At 44.4% G+C, this 18636-nt stretch overlaps 1 protein-coding gene across 3 annotated transcripts; it reads left to right on the top strand.

Annotated features, from left to right (window-relative positions):
• Window positions 1–23: 23 nt before the first annotated feature.
• On the top strand, window positions 24–18309 carry edaradd (EDAR-associated death domain). Of its 3 annotated transcripts, none has more exons than XM_034551786.1 (6): window positions 24–79; window positions 12099–12153; window positions 12495–12537; window positions 13188–13255; window positions 15319–15367; window positions 15952–18309. In XM_034551786.1, exons 1-6 carry the CDS (start codon window positions 39–41, stop codon window positions 16338–16340), a joined length of 645 nt encoding a protein of 214 aa, XP_034407677.1. In that variant the 5' UTR covers window positions 24–38; the 3' UTR covers window positions 16341–18309. The 3 variants fall into 3 exon arrangements, with proteins under 3 accessions (XP_034407677.1, XP_034407678.1, XP_034407676.1); XM_034551785.1 differs by lacking the exon at window positions 24–79 and adding an exon at window positions 966–1249 and having other exon boundaries at window positions 12095–12153; XM_034551787.1 differs by lacking the exons at window positions 24–79; window positions 12099–12153; window positions 12495–12537 and adding an exon at window positions 963–1249.
• Window positions 18310–18636: the final 327 nt, after the last annotated feature.

Here is an 18636-nt window from a genome sequence, read left to right as displayed (position 1 = left end):
ATGTGAACAGGAAACATACAAACACGTGATGAGCGTGCATGTCGTTATATGAAACATCTATGCACTGGCTTTGGACAAGGTAAACGTGTCTTATCAACACACACACACACACACACACACCTCTGAACATCATGGACCCTTATTTACATTTTTTTACTTTAATGCTTTAATATGATCAAATCATGTCACTGTAAATTTGCGTAGCCTCATAATTCTAAAAGGTAAATAAACACGAAAACCACAAAGGGAAATCATCAATCAAATTTTGCAAGTCGTTTACAATTCTAATAAAACAATATTTTCCATTTGGACCAACTTTGATTGATTTGTGTGAGAGTCAGTGTCCCATCATTAGGTATTCCACAGTAGCTTGGCCATGTTGAGACACCTGTGTACTCTTAAAGGGAAATTAAATCATTTATAAAACCTGCATTTTACAGTATATTTGGATTGAACATAATAGAATGGCCACCATTACTTTAGAGGAGGAACGTTTTGACCCAGCAGCTTTTGAAGGCAGTCACATGCACAGACTTTTTAAGGGACAATCAAATCTAAAATGATGAAGAATATTCAAGTAGGTCTCACTGGTGTGATATTAGGACAGAAATTAATATCCTCAAGAACAAGATGAGGTCATCAGATGTAGAGTTTTGTCTGACTACCAGTCCGAAACCCAAATACATACAATGTATCATGTAAGGTAAATGATATATAGCAAATTATTACATTTTAAAACATGAAAAAACACTTTTGCCATTTTTGCTTAATTCTAAAATAAATATTTTTCATGTAGAGCAGCAGCAGCACAGAGACTACTTTGTTTGTGTGCGTGGGTGTGTGTAGTTGTGTTATGTTTGTTTATGTTATAAAGACACATAAGCTGTTGTGACATAAAGTGACCACCTGGTGGCGCCGGGATTAAAGTCTAAGGCGCTTTTACGTTGACGAGTATTCGCCTGTTAACGACTTCCGAGAGGGATGTGTTTGAATTTCCGAGGGGGTCGTGAAGGCAGCACTGATCCTGGCAGCCTACCTCTTCATCACTAAGGTGTATCTCTCGTGTGAGCTGCCGCCGCTGGGCTGCTGCTGTCGGCGTGTGTTCTTGCTGCGCACCGGAGGATTACAGCGTGGTTCTCACCTGTTACCGTCATACAGACACTTTATATCTCACCTCGTGCATCTACCTGCATGGCAGACGTCATGGATTCAAAAATGAGCAGTTTGAGGGCGTTTAAGGAACCATTTGGTAAGTCAGATATTCCAGTGTCTTCATAGACACTGACGGTTTGTTCCGGTGTTAACTATTTTATTTGTTTTACATTACCTTAGTGAACGGTGAAGACTATATAGACTAACATCGAGACCTCCTAAATGGATCATGTCATGCAGTATGTCGTATTGTCTTTGTTGTAATAACATGAATCATATTTTACCATTTGAAATATTTTATTTTATTAGCTTATTCATTTATATATATATATATATATATATATATATATATATATAACATTTTAATTTGTTAGTTTGAGATGAATCAGTAGATGTTTCCTGGAACCACAACCAAGAAAGTTTCTATAATCTAATAATGGCAACCCGTTACCTTTTGCCCAGTGAACCTTTGACTTGACCTTTGACTTGACCTTCATCCATACCGAGGATCTGATCAGTAAAAGACAAGGCCCGTGTGCACTGAACGTGTGTGTAGACTATCGTATCAATCAAACTAGTTTCAAAAGCTCCACCATCGTGCCGAGCATGTCCTTGTTTTGGAACATATTCAATCCCTTGATCCTCCTGTATTTAAAGTTTCACCTAAAACCGACTTAAAATACACATTGATTATTTTTAGTAATGTGATTCAAGCCTCCTTAGGCCATTAAACCCCCCAAATATTACACCTCACCGGTAGTTACAACCAAGGTGGCAAATCCCAAACTTGTGGTCAATAATGCCTTTTTAAAGCATTAGTAAATGATGTATAACCATTAATGAAGGCGTTAGCTGCTACTTTTAGCTTTATTATTCCCTCCTCAACACAGAAGGCTTTGTCTGCATTTGACCCAGTGATTCATATGAGACAACATATCTATGAACATGTGATTGCACACTTTCTATTTCAGTCTAGTTTTCAGTGGCCTTGAGAGCCAAATGCATGAGTTTCTATAGTGAACTCACTTCTCTGTTCTAAAACACATTCATGTATACGTCCAAGAAGTGTGGCTTTCCAACTGTCTCCGCTCAGAAGCACATATGACCTCATGGCATGTGTATATATGAATATGCTATATCATTTCCTTTAGGGCTATCTAACTTCGTTATGTCCTGCCACTTCCACACACCGTGCCTAATGGCTGTTTGTCTGCCATCCTATATGATCCGAGTGTACACTGTAGTTCCCTTCACCACGACTCAACTGTAATTCACTGCACGTCTTGAGTTGATCTGAAAACTACCAGCCAGGCTGTGGAGGTTTTAGTTCAGTTCAAAATGGCTGCTATAACGTTTAAACTGGAGATTTACGATGGTTCAGTTGTAACTTTATTGCACTTTCATTTGTTTATTTGGGGACCTTATGCATGAGAAAACATTAAATAATGTTTATCAAGTGATTGAGAACTGTACAATTGATGTTATAGCCCAGAAATCTGTTGGCATGTAGTCAACGTTACAGTTTTTAGTTATTTAATAGACTGGTTATTGACCTTTCATGCCACAGCTGAGCCAAGCCAGATAACACACACTAATGCATGTACACTAGTTGTAGACGGTGGTCCAGGTGACCCCTCTTCCGACCGTTTTACTTGACCTTCCGTGCACAGTGGCTGGAAACAGTCGGACCTCCTGTCAACAGCTGTGTGGCTGCAGGTGTGTTGACCAATATGTTTTTGTTATTAGAGAGATGCGTGTGGCTTAAGGTTGATCTCGTCACTGAAACTTGAAAGAAGTCTTTTCTATCGGCTTTGCGTGTGTTTTTTAAGGGTCTGTTCACCCACACACACACACACACACACACACACATATTGTGTCATTGTATCTCGCCATGCAGATAGTTTTGGATGCATTGGGTTTTCCCCAAAAACAATAAAGGAAAAGGGAATTTTGTTTGTGGTGCTCAAAGATCTCACAAAAGGACATCCAAAATGGATGATTCCTTTGGTAGAAAGTAGTTCCAGAAAGAACTATTCACACCTTGTTTTGGGGATTATCGTGAGAGGAAAATCTGCCGATACAGAAACAAAAATGTGAAAATGTCGAATGGTTTAATGGTTGTAAGTGTTTATTTTTAAATGTCCTTACTGGAACTATTTAAGAACAGTTTCACCAATCCAACCCAGCACGTCATCTGAGATTGCAGCATGGGTTGCCAGATCTGTTGGGAGACAGGGTATATACACCGTGTGATGGCAGAAATGGGTCCACCAGTAGAGATTTGGCAACACTGTTTCCACGCGGTAACAATTCTCACGTGAGGATGTGACATTAAGGAGAAGAGGGAAGTCGTAGCTACAGAGCAAGAGGAAGCATCTCGACCGGAGACTGAATATAAGAAGAGGACTTTTTTGTTCTGTTTATCACCATCTTGGGGGTTTTTTTGCAAATAGAAGTGAAACGACTGGATGGAGCTACAGTATGTAAAACCTGTTGAGACCATTTTCATGAACTGACAACACGCTATGATGTTGAACTGGTAACTGGTCTGTATTCTGACCACTCAAAGCTCTTTAACGTGACGTGTCATCATTCACCCATTCACACCCATTCATACACCGATGACGGGCGGCTGCCATGCAAGGTGCCACCTGCCCATCATACACATTCACACACTGCAGGAGCGATTTGGGGTCAAGTGTCTCGCTCAAGGACATTTCGACATGGGTGAAAGGAGCCGGAGATCGAACCGCCGATCTTTTGGCCATTTTTCCCACCCCTAAACACGATGCTACCAAACCTGGCAACACAAAGTGTCACGTTTATATTTCTCTTGGATTAAACCAATTAAATACAACGTTTGGTGACAGAGCCAGGCTAGCTGTTTCCCCCCACGTTCAGTCTTTATGCTAAGCTAAGCTAACCACATCCTGACTTAAGCTTTATGTGTAACACACACGATAAGATTGTGATTAAACTTCTCATCTACCTCACAGTGTAAATCCCCAAATGTTCCCAGTGCACCCATTCAGTGGCACAGACACTGCAGCACACTAAGCTGTTGAAAAGTGCCGTCGGTTTCTTTTGCAGAATGTTTCTATGTGACTGATCATAGAGGAGCATCCCGTGTTGTTTGGGGGATATGTCTTAAAGAGATGATATAAGCATTAAAATACCTGTGTAATCCAGTGCAGCTCAAGAAAACACACGCGCAGTGAAAGCACACTTTCAGCTACGCTACATAGCAGAGAGTTTGTACAAGGTGTGTGTGTGTGTGTGTGTGTGTGTGTGTGTGTGTGTGTGTGTGTGTGTGTGTGTGTGTGTGTGTGTCTCCGTCTAGACTCCACAGTGCCACGGGGTCAGGTGTTGGCACGCCATTCACCTCCATTCATGTGTGAAAACAAACTCAGCAAACAGACTGGAGACATGGGTGGTCAAAACGGAGAAAAGCTCGCTTCACCTGTGTGGAATTATGGCCCTTAGCGATGTATTATGATGTGGTTTATATTTCATCTCTTGAACTTTACCCAGAGCGTGCCGTTACATGCCCCTGCATTCCCAGAGAGGGAGAAACAATACTCAACTGATCTGGGGTTCAACTTACACTTTATAATTGGGTAACCGGCTGCAAGTCCTAATACTTAATGCACGATATGTTAAGCAGAATACCACCCAGGGGTGCAATGTTTGGTTGTGTACTCTAGTTTTGTATTTGTTTTACATATTAACTAGAAATCACCTGCATCTTACACTGCTGCACAATTACTCTCAAAATATGATATCCTTTATAGGATGATTTTCTACTATGACTTTACTGAAAATTGTTTGGCTTTATATTACAATTGTATTATGTCGTAATACTATTTTAAACTCGGACAGTTATTTTATACTATTTTAGTATAACTACTATTTTATAACAAACCAAACAATTCATTGAATAATAGAGAATACAAAATATTCTGCACTTGGTTGCTCTTCCTCAACAACCGTATTTGTGTCTCAGTAAAACAGAAATTTAATTGCAAGAACTGAATTTGAATTGGTAGAACCAGAGCATGTGGGCGGGGTTAGAACGTAGGCTCCCCTCCAATCACACGCTCTGGTTCTGGCTCAGTTCGTAATCTCCGCTCGAAGCCGCTCAATATCGCTCTGCGGGCCACTCAGTCGGCTTCCTCTTCACAGCACTTTGTGAACTCCATTGTTGAGCTCATAATTTCATGATATAAATAAACATAGTGTGGGTGAGCAGTACACACAACTCATGGCGTGCGCGGTAAACAGAGCGACATTTGATTTATTGGAATTCAGATGTAAACTAATATATTCAATTTCAATAATAATAATGAATACTGCATTTGCTTTCTACGAATGCTCCTCCTATGAATCGCCACCTTAACGTGGTGGAGGAGTTTGAGTGGCTCAGTGATCCTGGGAGCTATGTTGTCCGGGGCATCAGCCCCTGGTAGGGTCTCCCAAGGCAAACAGGTCTCGGGGGAGAGCCCAGACTAAGAGCGGTTCAATAAACCCTGATGATAAGCAGCCCACGGACTGAAGCTACCTTGCCCGGACAAGGGAAACCGGGGCACCCTCCCGGAGCCAGACCCAGGAGGGGAGCTCGTCGGCGAGCGTCTGGTGGCCGGGCTTCCGCCCATGGGGCCCGGTCGGGCTCAGCCCGAAAAAACATCATGGAGCAGCAGTCACCCTGTGGACCCACCACCCGCAGGGAGAATTATCGGGGTCGGGTGCTATGTAGACCGGGCGGCGGGCCAGGCGGGAGACCTGGGCGGGCCGATCGCCGGCGGCATAGACTAGCTCTAGGGACTAGCGGGGAAAGAGCCGGAGCTGGTGCAGGAGGCGGAGCGGTACCAGCTAGATATAGTTGGGCTCACCTCCACGCACAGCATGGGCTCTGGAACCAAGATCCTGGAGAAGGGTTGGACTTTGTCCTTTTCTGGAGTTGCCCAGGGTGAGAGGCGCCGGGCGGGAGTGGGGATACTCACGAGCCCCCGGCTGAGCGCCGCTTTGTTGGAGTTTTCGCCGGGGAACGAGAGGGTCGCCTCCCTGCGCCTACGGGTTGCGGGGAGTAAGGCTCTGACTGTTGTTTGTGCTTATGCACCGAACAGCATTTCGGAGTATTCGGCCTTCTTGGAGTCGGTGGGAGGGGGTCCTGGAAAGGGCGCCACCTGCCGACTCCATAGTTCTCCTGGGAGACTTCAACGCTCACGTGGGCAATGACAGAGAAACCTGGCGGGGCGTGATTGGGAGGAACGGCTTGCCCGATCTGAACCCGAATGGTGTTTTGTTGTTGGACTTTTGTGCTAGCCACAGTTTGTCCATAACAAACACCATGTTCGAACATAAGGTGGCTCATAAGTATACCTGGTACCAGAACACCTTAGGCCGGAGATCAATGATCGACTTTGTAATCGTATCATCTGATCTGCGGCCGTATGTCTTGGACACTCGGGTGAAGAGAGGAGCAGAGCTGTCAACTGATCACCACCTGGTGGTGAGTTGGATCAGATGGCGGGGGACTCGGCTAGAGAGACCTGGCAAGCCCAAACGTGTAGTGAGGGTGAACTGGGAACGTCTGGCAGAGGATCCTGTCCGGGAGGTCTTCAACTCCTACCTCCGGAAGAACTTCTCACAAATCCAGAGAGAGGCTGGGGACATGGAATCCGAGTGGACCTTGTTCAAAGCCTCTATTGTGGACGCGGCTGCTCGGGGCTGTGGCCGGAAGGTCATCGGTGCCTGTCGTGGCGGCAACCCGAGAACCCGGTGGTGGACACCGGGGGTGAGGGAAGCCGTCAAACTGAAGAAGGAGGCCTTTCGGGCCTGGTTGGCCCAGGGGTCTCCTGAAGCAGCTGACGGGTACCGGCGGGCCAGAAGGGCTGCAGCGGCGATGGTCGCGGAGGCTAAAACTCGGGCATGGGAGGAGTTCGGGGAGGCCATGGAGAAGGACTTTCGGTTGGCCTCAAGGAAGTTCTGGCAAACCATCCGACGGCTCAGGAAGGGAAAGCAGGGTCTACCCCAGGCTGTTCTCAGCAGGGGGGGGGAACTGCTGACCCGGACTGGGGACATCGTCGGGCGGTGGAAAGAGCACTTTGAGGAACTCCTAAACCCGGCCAACATGTCCCCCGGAGAGGGGGCAGCGCCGGAAGACTTTGGGGTGGATTCACCCATATCCCTGGCAGAGGTCGCTAAGGTAGTCAAAAAGCTCCTTGGTGGCAAGGCGCCAGGGGTGGATGAGAAAGCGCTGGACATTGTTAGGCTGTCTTGGTTGACACGCCTTTTCAGTCTCGCATGGGGGTCGGGAACAGTGCCCATGGACTGGCAGACCGGGGTGGTGGTTCCCATCTTCAAGAAGGGGGACCGGAGAGTGTGCTCGAACTATCGTGGTATCACACTGCTCAGCCTCCCGGGAAAAGCTTATGCCAGGTTGCTGGAGAGGAGGCTCCGACCGCTTGTCGAACCTCAGATTCAAGACGAACAGTGCGGATTCCGTCCCGGTCGTGGAACAGTGGACCAGCTCTTTACCCTCGCAAGATTACTGGAGGGGTCCTGGGAGTTTGCCCAACCAGTTTTCATGTGCTTTGTAGACCTGGAGAAGGCTTTCGACCGGATCCCTCGGGGGTTTTTGTGGGGGGTGCTGCGGGGGTGCTGCGGGAGTATGGGGTGCCGGACCCGTTGGCATGGGCCATCCGGTCTCTGTACGCCTGCAGTAGGAGCTGTGTTCGTATCCTCGGTAGTAAGTCAGACACGTTCCCGGTGGGTGTTGGCCTCCGCCAGGGCTGCCCTTTATCACCGGTCCTGTTCGTGACCTTCATGGACAGGATATCTAGGCGCAGCCAGGGGGCGGAGAGGATCCGGTACGGGAGTCTCGGGATCGCCTCTCTGCTGTTTGCGGATGATGTGGTCCTGTTTGCCTCCTCGGACCGTGACCTCCAGCATTCACTGGGGCGTTTTGCAGCCGAGTGCGAAGCGGCAGGGATGAGAGTTAGCACCTCCAAATCTGAGGCCATGGTGCTCTGCCGGAAACCGGCGGATTGCTCCTTCCAGGTGGGGGCAAACTGCCTACCCCAAGCGAAGGAGTTCAAGTATCTCGGGGTCTTGTTCACGAGTGAGGGTAAGGTGGAGCGGGAGATCGATAGGCGCATCGGAGCTGAGCCGGAAGGCAAAGCTCTCCATTTACTGGTCGGTCTACGTTCCAACCCTCACCTATGGTCACATACTCTGGGTCGTGACCGAAAGAACGAGATCTCGGATACAAGCGGCCGAAATGAGCTTCCTCCGTAGGGTGGCCGGGCTCAGCCTTAGAGATAGGGTAAGGAGCTCGGACATCAGGGGGGAGCTTGGAGTCGAGTCGCTGCTCCTTCGTGTCGAAAGGAGTCAGCTGAGGTGGTTCGGGCATCTAGTCAGGATGCCTCCTGGACGCCTCCCATTAGAGGTTTTCCGGGCACGTCCAACTGGTAGGAGGCCCCGGGGAAGACCGAGGACACGCTGGAGGGATTATATCTCCCGGCTGGCCTTGGAACGCCTCGGGATCCCCCAGAATGAGCTGGAAAGTGCTGCGGGTGAGAGGGAAGCCTGGGTCGGCCTGCTGAACCTGCTGCCACCGCGACCCGACCCCGGATAAGCGGGTGATAATGGATGGATGGAATGCGGTTGCACTTGAGCAGCTAACGAAGGTCTCGATATCGTAACCCTAGTTCTGTAGGCAGAGATGGAGCCCTCGACTCTCCTCCTATCACAAGCATGCATCAGCCCACTGCATTAATCTATTAAACTGTCAATATGCTGAAGAGTGACTTCATTTCAGAACTTCCGGGGGGCCAAGGAAACCCGGTCACTCTGAACGAGCAAGTTGTTTATAGGATGATTTTCTACCATGACTTTACTGAAAATTGTTTGGCTTTACATTACAATTGTATTATGTCGTAATACTATTTTAAACTCGGACAGTTATTTTATACTATTTTAGTATAACTACTATTTTATAACAAACCAAACAATTCATTGAGTAATAGAGAATACAAAATATTCTGCACTCGGTTGCTCTTCCTCAACAACCGTATTTGTGTCTCAGTAAAACAGAAATTTAATTGCAAGAACTGAATTTGAATTGGTAGAACCAGAGCATGTGGGCGGGGTTAGAACGTAGGCTCCCCTCCAATCACACGCTCTGGTTCTGGCTCAGTTCGTAATCTCCGCTCAAAGCCGCTCGATATCGCTCTGCGGGCCACTCAGTCGGCTTCCTCTTCACAGCACTTTGTGAACTCCATTGTTGAGCTCATAATTTCATGATATAAATAAACATAGTGTGGGTGAGCAGTACACACAACTCATGGCGTGCGCGGTAAACAGAGCGACATTTGATTTATTGGAATTCAGATGTAAACTAATATATTCAATTTCAATAATAATAATGAATACTTAATTTACAGTTTTTCAATACAGTTAAACAATACACAGTTCAACGATGTGATTCAAGGACCTCAGATACAGTAAACGAGTTCCCACACACTGCTGGTTCTGGCATTTTAAATCTGATGCCTGCATAGTGCCGAGCATCCATTGAAACGTGCCAATATTCAAGTTAAAATAATAATAAATATGGAAGGATTAAATGAAATTCAGTTTCTGCACAAGTGTCGTATGTTCAGCTTGGATTATTGATTCAACACATATAAAACATAAGAGACTAATATAGACCATAGAACTAGAGAGTCTTGTGTAGGCTGCTCGACAAAACTGTGGTGAAGGGGAATTTACCTTTTTTATTTCCTTTGAATTGAGTATACTGTTTGTCACCTCCTGATGGTTTCATCTAGACATGTAGTGTTACTGGCATCCCACGAAATGCAACACCACACACTGAAGTGTGTGTGTGTGTGTGGGTGACAACATAGAAAGTCCCGTGTCTGTCATGCCGAGAGCTCAAGTACGTGGGAGGCCTTTCATAGTCACAACAACACAGATGGTCGTTTTTCTCACTTGCCTTGAATTACTGAGCATTTCTAAATCCAGCATATTTTCATACTAGGCTTTCAACATTTGCTTTCTACGAATGCGGTTGCACTTGAGCAGCTAACGAAGGTCTCGATATCGTAACCCTAGTTCTGTAGGCAGAGATGGAGCCCTCGACTCTCCTCCTATCACAAGCATGCATCAGCCCACTGAAACGTACGTTAGCGTCCTCGGCAATCCGTTTGCGTTCTGCAAGCGAATTCTTTGTTTCCAACCTGAAAGTACACACCTTGAATACAACGATGGGGAACCAATCGCCTTAACGTTGCTAAATCAGATCATTCAATTGGCCATGAGGTCCAAAAGGTCAGTCTGAGATAGCATGAGAGGGGGGGGGCATTAATCTATTAAACTGTCAATATGCTGAAGAGTGACTTCATTTCAGAACTTCCGGGGGGCCAAGGAAACCCGGTCACTCTGAACGAGCAAGTTGTTCGTCCTCAACAAACACTGGCTTTTGTTTCTTCCAGCAGACAGTTATATTATATTGCACTCTCCAGAAACATTGACGACAACTGCAGTTTGGAAAGCAGTGCGATAAGTCTTGTGTTATTCTATATTTGTTTTATTGCCAAACGATCCCATAAAAAGTCAGAAACCAATAATGTCTTATTGTAGCTCGAGCTGTTAGTCTTTGGTGTCTTCGTGATTTTATTTTTATTTTGCTTCTTGGGGTCGAGATTGGATTCAAAAACAAATTCTCGACACAGTTCCTGTGCGGTGTATTTGAAAAAGATTCTTTCATTTCTCAATTCAAGTTATTCCATTTCCTTTTGAGTGAGACTGTAACAATTGTATTTTTTCGTGTGTAGGATAACTGTCCACCAGTAGCAATATCAAGATTTTTGTAAGTTGTAAAGTTTTAAGTTGTTATCTCTCAGCTCCAAGCCCATTGGTTCCTTTATACAATATTTAATATAAGACATAAACTGTACGACGGTGTATACAGGAGTTTGAAATAGTTGATGGAGCTCAATGGCACAGAGGAAGACGATTATCAGGCTTTGCTACTCATACCTGTTAGTACACTTCATTACCTTTTCTCCGTAGCAGGACTCAGTATTTCACCGTGCTTTGGAGATATTTCTGTTTACATTTGAAGTTCAATGTACAGAAAGAGAAACTGCTCATGCTGTAATGACAATGTGACTATTATGCCAGAATCCAGAGAAGTGTCATCTTAAACCAGGCTGTGAGCTGGTGGCTGACACACGGGCCGGTTACACTGTCTCTGTGACCTACATACATGACTGCTCTCTCTCAAGGGAACAACTCCTTGAACGCTGCATGGAGGAAACGGTCTGCTTACACCTGATCACTTAATCCTAATTCTAGTTTCCCAAGCAAAATACAGTTTCATCGGCGTAGAGTGTAACCCAAGAAAGGCCAGACGAGTTCTTTATTTGGAGCCCTTTTGGATACAATGGCTTCACAGTGACGTGGACCGATGAAGGCCCACAGAACCCCGTCCCGGAGCTGAAAAGCTGCCTTTGTGCTGCTCTCCCAACTCATCCGTGAATGTGCTTGTTAGAAATTTCCCTTTTTCAGTGTCGAAGGCATTTGATTTAAAAGTTTTCCACGTTGGTGCTGAACAGTTATTTTTCTGTTTCTCAGAGCTGTTCACGCCCTGAAGCTGGTTTGCTTTTGGAGGGTAAACACAAGACTGGAATAATGTGAAAAAGTCTTCCCTGCTTTTACAAATTACAGTTTACCTCCCGTTAATGCTCCTGGTGCGTCATTACTACCCAGTTTTACTGCCGACATGAACTCTCACTAGCAGAACATACTCGTTGGCTGGAGGAAGTGGTTTTTCTGTGCATCTCTGCTGTTGGTAGTTTGGTGAGAAGTAGGAAGAGTCCAAAAGAGTCAAGGTGACAGCATGTGTTGAAGCATTTCCCCTTTTTCTTTGTCACAGACAGAAGCAGCTCTGAACCTGTGGAGGACACAGACACCACCAGCTTTGTGGCCGAATTTGTAAGCTCCTTTTTGTTTGATCTTTCCTCCACTCGTGTTGTTTAGCTGCCTCGTTGTCTTGACTCGTCGTCTATCCAGTGTGCTTTGCACTGATTTCTCCTCAGAAAGCAGCCTTACGGTAATCTGCTAAGAAATGGACCATAACTGAACACACTGTGCTGTGATTGGTGGAGCCCCGGGGCTCACTGAAGAACAGGTTGCAGCAGGCTGTTCTCTATCTTCACGTTCTTCCACAGTCACAGACGACGTCTTGAATGTTGCCTCAGCCTCACAAACACAGCAGCTTTTCTCTCCTGAGCTTTGTTCCTGTTCTCTCTCATGTTCTCTCGTCTCTCCCACAGTCCCTGGAGGCCAATTATCCGGTGCAGGTGACGGATCCTAATGGTAAATAAGGGTCAAACCACAATGGTCGCTTTTACAAAGCATAACATACCAAGTGTACATTCTCAAATAAAACTAATGACCTTTACTATAACAGCTCACATGGTGAACTCTGCGTTATGTATTGCACGAAACAGAAACAGATCAACACCAGCAAGGATTGCGCCCCACTAGAAGGCTTTTAATGGGAGACATTTGTGTCAGAAGTATTGAGCTTCAATGAGGAGAGATTAACTGGCAAAATGTAAGTGTACGAGTAAAAAGATGTATGAGACAAATACAACTTGAAACTTGAGTAGTGTTTCCGCAGCCAGGTTAAAAAAAACACACAATAACTACAACTAGAATAACACAATACAAAAAGAAAGAAAGAGTTTGCATCGTCAGCTGAATCAAACTGGAACAGCCAACTGAGAAACATGTTGAATTTACAACCCTGTAAAAACATCATGGTTTTGTTTAGAATCACGGGACACAAACAGCAGTGACCTGGGTGAAGGTCCTGTGTTGACACCCTCCTCATCTAGGCTATGATTATAAATGCCTCTATTTGACACTTGCAGTACATTTGAAACTGTCACTGTCGTTGTCAGCGATTAGTATTCCTGCAGTGTTTTATTTCATGAGAATACGCTGTAATGTGTCTCCATCAGATGCTGTGACACTCCACCTGAGCTCCATGCCCTCTGGATTCCTGAGCCCCTCAGACAGAATAAGACAGGTCAGTACGGATGCAACCTGTGTTTGAAACCGGAGTCCCTCGTCGTCATCTTTCACAGACACACCATTAGAAGCGTAACGTCTCACTCGCCCCTCAGGCCCCCTGATGTTCCTCTCTCTTCTTCTTTCTTAAAGGTCAGGTAGTTTAACGTTGTAAAGCCAGGTAGTTTAATTTAACCACAAACGGTGTGATGTCGAACCGTCACCAAACTTATCATGAAGAGCGGCGTGATATTAAAACACTGTATGTATCAACAGTGTTGGAGATGCTCTTATTTCCTTTTTAAACAGTCCATTGGTTGAGAAGGCCAGATGATTCACACCGTTCCACTCAAATCGACCAACGGATGTTTAACCTGCGTCACCGGGTTGCACTGTGCAGGTCGTTTCCTTCTACTCATTTCCTCTCAGCATGGACCCGCCCACAAACAAACGTAATCCAGTGGCAGTCATAGACGGTTTATAGATGGACAGAATAGTCAGCGATATATCGGCATAATAAACAGCCAACGAGGTTAGAAAGATGTGGTTTTGTCCCACTGGAGGTGGAGCTGTGAGTACCACGCTAATAACACGCTAATAACACGGCAGGAACACAGAAGGCAGAAAGAGTGCTAACTTCACTCTCCGTCACGCAGCTTTATAAAAGACGGCATTGTTTAAAAGGTAAACTAGTGAGAGAATGTTAGCAGTGGGACTTGAAAAGAGAACCGGTCCAATCCCCTCCAGGCGCAGCGTCTTGCTGCTCTCCTTGATGTGCAGCGTGGCTTTTGTCCAGGCATGTTTCACTACACGTAGCCACAGTTTGAGGCACATAACTTGCATAAGTGGAGACATGCACCTGCCACAACCAAACGCATAGGGAAAAATAACTTGAGAAAGGCCGGCTGTTCAACACAACAACAGCCGAGACTGAAGGGGGTCAAGTCAGCCTGATGTCAACATGGAAAACAGCTGATTTGTCTGCCAGGTTTTAAAAATGTAACCAATAAAGCAATATTAGGCCTACTAGTACGGCATATAGGGAGTATTAGCAGAATAGGTGGTGAAGTGAAGGCAGTGCAATACAGTATATACTCATTTAAGAAATGGACATAGTCCCCATGACATCACCCACAGACTGGACAACGTTGTGGTAGAGACCTGTCAATCACCTTGTAGCCCCGCCTTAAAGCATCCCCTGCTTCATGGTCTGTTTGACTCTAAATGACCATAATTTACTAAATGAACATCACGCTGTATTGAAGAAGACTTGAAACTAGAGATTGAGACCAAAAACTCATGTTTACAATGTTTACTGAGGGAATACAGAGAGAGAAGTAGAGTCATTTTCTCATTCGCCCCCTGGTGGTCAGTAGAGAGAATGCAGCTTTGACACATTCAATTCAATTTAATTCTGTTTATTTTGTATAGCCCACAATCACATTCACACAATCACATCCCCGGATGGACAGAAGCAAAAGATGTCATATGTATAGAATGAACAGCGTTACACAGTAACAACACATTCAATTAATATTACAGAAATGTATGAATAATTAGTAGTAGGCATGGAGCACGATCCACAGTCCATGAAACAGAAGGAGGAAGAGAGGAGGAGGGGGCGGGGCTTCAGCAGGGCCACGGATGCAGGAGGCATCGCGAAAGAGGCGGGGCCAATGAGGCAGGAGGTACAACGACTCCGGGGAGGAAGCAGAGTTAATAAGGTGCAATGGAGAGATGTCAATTCATCCATAAGGAGAGAGAGAAGAGGAGAGAGGTGCTCAGTGTATCCTAAAACATCCCCCAGCAGCCTATAAGCCTATAGCAGCATATCAAGGGGCTGGACCAGGGCACCACATGAAGCATAGACTTCTATACAACCAGAGAAATAATGCAAGTTTAAGGTACTTTTGCATTGGCTTCTCTTCCTTTTTATATATTTACATTGTTATACTAAGTTATGTATCTTTTGATGATGTGAACAGTGATGTGTGTGAGGACAAATGTATTTACAGTGTCCATAATGTAGAACACCAGGAAACAGGATGTGATGTAACTGATTTATGTTTCTCTGTGTTGTAGCCAGTTCAAGATGTTGAAGAATGCACCTGCCCAACATCTACTTCACCAGGTATATTCATGTGTTGTAATAACAGTCAAATCATGACTTAATCCTTCTACATTAATATAGCATTCATTTATTGATAACCTTATTAATGATAGGACATATAATAATGAAAACATAATTAATTTTTAAGCTGTAAAATAACAGCAACAGATTGTTTACAACATTTTCTAGGTGGAATAAACATTAGGGCAACAACTGCTTTACACAGATACACAGCCAGAGAATACGCCACTAATAATGAGCAATTGACAGGGCTGGAAATTAATTTACTTTGTTTAGTTTCGTCAGCGAGGCTTACGGCTAGATTACAGCAACTTCATCATCATCATCGTCATCACAGCTGACAATAGAGACAGGTGGGAGGCATGGGCAGGTGTGGTGGTGGGGGGGGGGGGGGGGGGGGGGGGTTGGTATATGTCGAGACCACGAGGTGGCAGGGACACCCAAGATGGCCGTACTTTGCGATAGCCTTCGGGGGCCAGGTGACCAAATGAATTAATTCAACTGTAGTTGAGATATTTATTCCATTTCAGATGTTGTCAGTATATTGTACTAACTCAATCTTCCTTGTCCACCTCTGAGCTCAGACCACCCCAAAGAGCTGCAGTTACTAAGCAGCCCCTGTGAAAAGTGCCGCCGCCCGGCACCTCCACCCAAGATAAGTGATCTCATGAACGACAAAGATCTCCTGGACTCGTTGCGGCTCAAGCTGGACCCGAATCACTGCACCATCAAAAACTGGAAGAACTTTGCGAGTCGCTGGGGGATGAGCTACGATGAACTGACCCTGCTGGAGCACCGGACCCAGGGCTCCTTGTCCCAGAGCCCCACCCAGGAGTTCCTGCTGCGCTACAACCAGAAGACGGTCACTGAGCTCACCGAACTTTGCCGCATCTACCAGCGCATCGATGTGCTGCGACTGCTGCAGAGCTGGATAGAGAAAGACTGGCCGTCACGCTGGCAACAGGCTCATTAACGTGTTCACCTTCTGTCAGGGCTGTGCTTCGTCTTCTTCTTCATACCATGTTTATCATTAGTAACTTTAGTAAGTGATCTTAAGAAAAAGAACAACAGACAGAAGAGTACGGCTGATGAACAGCGTGGTTTTCTGTGTTAGCCGTGCTGACTCCGTGGATGTTGTTCATCCTGTCGGTTGCTCCTCCACTTTGGTCCAGACTGAAGTATTTTAAACAACTGTTAGATGGAGTACCATGACAATAACCTCAATTTCTCCATTTGGGATCAATTAATGCTATCTTCTGATTCATGGTCCCCAGGGCATGAATCCTATGACTTTGGGGAGCCACTTTTCCTATAGCGCCATCAGCAGGTCAAAAGGTTCTCTTATCCAGTGTTATATCCCAACGTTCACTCGATGGATTGGGACACATTTGTACAGACGCTCATGGTTCCTAGAGGATGTATCCTAACGACTGGCCATCTCCTGACTAGCACAACTAAAAGGTTGACATTTATAGTTTTGAGCGCAATGCCTCAACAACTATTGGATGGTTTGCCAAAGAATTTGGTGCGGGCATTCATGTTCCCCGCGGGATGAATTGTAATTAATTTGGGGATCTTCTGCTTTTTTTCTGCAGCGCCATCATCAGTTAAAAGATCGTATTTGTCCAACTCTGGTTTTCAACCTAATTCTTGCTGAAGTCAAGTGTGTTAAGGGATAATTAGCAAATATTAGCATTCTAAATGTATGATGGTGAACATACCTTCTGAACATCGGCATGTTAGCATCTTCCTCATGCGCATGTTAGCATGCTGATGTTAGCATTTAGATCAAAGTACCCAAGTATTTACAGAGCCGTTAGCGTGGCTGTAGACTCGTATTCATGTGCATATGGCTGCATTGGTCTTGAGGGAATGTCCGAGTATTTATTTTTTATTATGTATGTTGTTTTATATTTGGAATTAAAACTCATGCTCATACAACTAAGACGCCATGTTAGCAGATATAGGTCACAACCTTTGAGTGATCATGACATCGTGTGTCTTTGTTACTATTGTTCTATTGTTGCATCCAGTGGGGCGCTTATACTCACAACCATAATATTAATTTCATAGATATCTCCTAAATTTTGTTTAACCAGAAGATATTCTACAAACTAAATAAAAAAATGTAATGTTAAATTTGCCAACCAAAACTACTGTTAAAACCTTTGCTCGCCTCCATGTTATTTGTTATTCAGTTTGTTTTTTCAGGTTTGAAGAAACAAGACAATTCTATTTTTTTATTGCACTAGTTTTGTTAGTATGAAATAAATGCATGTCAAACTCTGTAAAAGCTTTAGTCATTTTCAAAGGAAAACTAAGAAGCGACTTCAACCTCAAAGGAAAAACAGGCCCATTTTTTTTTGAATAAGGAATTATATTTTTATATTTTTTAAACTTATTTATCAGCAACGCTTTGCATTATAACAGCTCATTAATTCCTAAATATTTTCCATAAGGTTCCTGGAAAGAATGTTCTTGTTGGTGCATTTCCAGTTGATTAATGCTATTGCTTTCTACAGACATTTTATTCAGCTTAATGTAGGTTAGCTGAAAGAGCTTTTAATAAGTAAGCATACAGATCAACTTATGTGGAGTACATTTTACAATAATACATATTTTAATCACATTTATTTGGGTTATATTTTAAGGACATTCCTTTTTTACCAATAATTTGGATTTTTTTAAAGAGGTTTCCCATAAATGTCTTTGATAAACACGGATTTGTAAATGAATAAGTTGTAAAGGCATCTTATTCATTTTCATACATTAATTTACTTTGCATACAAACCAACAAATCATCAGTTGTATCTTTTTGGTAAAGAATCACAAGTACACACAATTATCTTATCAAGTAAAGATGTTAAGGTAAAGTAATGCATTTCTTAGAAACTTGTGATCACATGCAATACTAATAAGTAACATACTTCCAAATCAACAATGTTGGGAAAAAAATGCTTATATAAATACACAGTTTATAACAACACATTTATTCACTTTGCTACCTGAAGTTACTACACGCATGCTGTAGCTAAATAATGAGTTTGGGCCAAGCTTACTAGAAAATATCATGAGTCCAGGCTAGCGGGTCAAATAAATGAGAAAAGAGTGTTCCAATTAAATAGTCCACCTCTTATTCCCTCTCTTTCTCTCTCACTCTCTCAAACACAGAGCTGCAGTGCTCATGTCCACTTTGACTCTGTCCTTGTCCACTTTGGCCTTGTCCACTTTGTCTCTGTCCTTGTCCACTTTGTCTCTGTCCTTGTCCA

This window comes from Cyclopterus lumpus, chromosome 15, assembly GCF_009769545.1.
Source record: "Cyclopterus lumpus isolate fCycLum1 chromosome 15, fCycLum1.pri, whole genome shotgun sequence".
In the NCBI taxonomy this organism is placed as follows: domain Eukaryota; kingdom Metazoa; phylum Chordata; class Actinopteri; order Perciformes; family Cyclopteridae; genus Cyclopterus; species Cyclopterus lumpus.
Note: the sequence above shows the minus strand (reverse complement) of the source record. Positions and strands in the feature narration are given on the sequence as shown.

What these genes read in the sequence shown, in the direction of transcription:
- edaradd (XM_034551785.1), top strand. Translation starts at nt 1,192, where the DNA reads ATGGCAGACGTCATGGATTCAAAAATGAGCAGTTTGAGGGCGTTTAAG. An exon ending in CCAGCTTTGTGGCCGAATTT is followed by an intron (nt 12,154 to 12,494) that starts GTAAGCTCCTTT and finishes TCTCTCCCACAG; the next exon opens with TCCCTGGAGGCCAATTATCC. An exon ending in CCCAACATCTACTTCACCAG is followed by an intron (nt 15,368 to 15,951) that starts GTATATTCATGT and finishes CTCTGAGCTCAG; the next exon opens with ACCACCCCAAAGAGCTGCAG.